Source organism: Synchytrium microbalum (assembly GCF_006535985.1).
Source record: "Synchytrium microbalum strain JEL517 chromosome Unknown SmJEL517_scf0006, whole genome shotgun sequence".
NCBI lineage: Eukaryota > Fungi > Chytridiomycota > Chytridiomycetes > Synchytriales > Synchytriaceae > Synchytrium > Synchytrium microbalum.
Window position 1 is genome coordinate 772,295 of NW_022158355.1, and position 1,964 is coordinate 774,258.

A 1,964-nucleotide genomic window follows, 5' to 3' on the forward strand; every position below is an offset into this window, starting at 1 on the left:
ATGGCTGCTGCTGCAAATGCTGCTAGGGCTGTTAAAGCCGTTGAACTTGGATCTTTTCCAAGCTATACTATTGATGGCGTTTTGCCATGGTCATCTTGGCTCACCAAGTTTGACAAGATTTACAATACTCGTAGACCACTTAACGATCCACAAGATCGTGTAAAGCTGGCTACTATAACCAACTACTTGCATCCTCAAGTTGTGTTGTCATTGCCAGCTGCTCACTTGGGCAACTATGCTGCATTAATTACTTACTTGATTGAACACACGTTTTAGACGCACCCAGTCCTCTGGTGATATGAGAGGTACTTTTGAAACTTGTACTCAATCCAGCCAGGTGAGTCACCTCAGGCCTTTTATGTCAGATTAGAATGCTTTGTTGAGGAGTTGTCTAACGATTCAGGCTTAATCGTTACAAGTTGAGGGAAATTGATGCAAATCAAGCCCCTAATGATGAACAGCTCCGATCTCGTTTTTATACCGGATTAAATGGTAACTTGAAACCACTTATTGGTCAAAACCTTGTGATTGGATGCTCATAATCGATTTCACAGTTCCACTTGCAAAGCCAGATTGGAGGCGCCATTTGTCACGCCTATAATATCCAACTTCAAATGTAGGACAACAAATGCAACCACACGTATGACAAGATCGTGTCAGTCGGATCATCAAACCTGTTGCAGACCACTTTAGTCATTAGATTAGCTTATTTTGTGTCACATCGCTATGTCAGCATCATGTTATCCATCCACTCATTTCTCTTTCTCACACACACACAAACATCCATCTAGTCATCCTGTAACGTTTAGACGTTAGTAGTTCTCCTTCTCAATGTAACAAACAACGATGGATGGATGCGTTGAGTTGTTGTTGATTGATGAAGGAGGAAGCTTTACATCTTTTGCCTTTTATACTCCTACACAGCCAAGTGGCTGTGCAGGGGTTTCAACACATCCATCCAGTTGCGTTTGAGTCAGAGAGGTGAGGAGGCATTATATCATCTATTCTATATCCTATTATCACATGTATTGACAATACCTTATCATTAGTTATACTCATTGTACTTTTATCAGGTATTTGTCAATACACTCACACAAACATCCATCTATCCATCTATCGAGTTGTGTTTGAGTCGGAGAGTTATACTCATTGTACTTTCATCATGTTTGCACGAAAAACACAATCTAATAGCAGTTCGTCTAAAACTATAGGGATATCGAGTGGGTGTTCGTCTGCTTCATCTCTGGTTTGTACATCGTCAACAGACGGATCTGGCGCATTGAAACGTGCATCCGGCAGTGGCTGGTCGAGACTGCTAGATGCTGTAGCAGGGGTTGCTGGAGGTAATTGGGGGTTTCTGGAAGGTAGATTCGTGTAACAAATGTTACTGTTGCATCGGCATAGCCAATGCTGCCACCCTCTTGTTTTATTATTTTATTATTTATGATGACGCAGATGAGTATATACGAAGGTAGAACGGATGATGAGGAGATATAAGATAGAAAAATGATTGCCCTAAACCTTGATGCCAATATGTCAAAGCCTCAAAGGGGGTATAAAAAGAAGGTGTTGTCAAGATTAATTCCTCAATCGGAAAAATCTTGACAATAGTACTCACATTGAGCATCAAGGAATTAAATTGACTACAACGAGTTTGTGTCATTTAGTAGGGACGTCCAGGTCTTGGAACCTACTTGCCAGTCGGCACTTATACCACTATTCCCACTATACTGGAGGTTTCTTGAGTCTTAAAGACTCTACATCAAACTGTCATCAAACCACGAATCAGATTCTTACACAGAAGATTTTTCTTCAGTCACATCTGCAGCTGGTGGAACACCGAAAGGAAAACAGCTGCCACAATACATACCATTACAAGATCTATCATCACCTCCTAAATATAAACTCCAACCAAAAGCCGACATGTCTGCTGCAGACCACTATAGTCATTAGACTAGCTTATA

The 1,964-nt window shown here is 41.0% G+C and overlaps 1 protein-coding gene across 1 annotated transcript in view; it reads left to right on the forward strand.

Moving 5' to 3' along the window:
• SmJEL517_g01858 (uncharacterized protein) overlaps positions 1-1,964 on the forward strand; it is a gene marked incomplete at both ends in the record, with an annotated part of 3,177 nt that continues 1,213 nt past the window's right edge. The window contains 4 exons of the mRNA XM_031167786.1: positions 1-203; positions 277-337; positions 420-492; positions 1,212-1,343. Coding sequence (XP_031026382.1) covers positions 1-203; positions 277-337; positions 420-492; positions 1,212-1,343 — 469 coding nt within the window. The remainder of the gene's footprint in view (positions 204-276; positions 338-419; positions 493-1,211; positions 1,344-1,964) is intronic.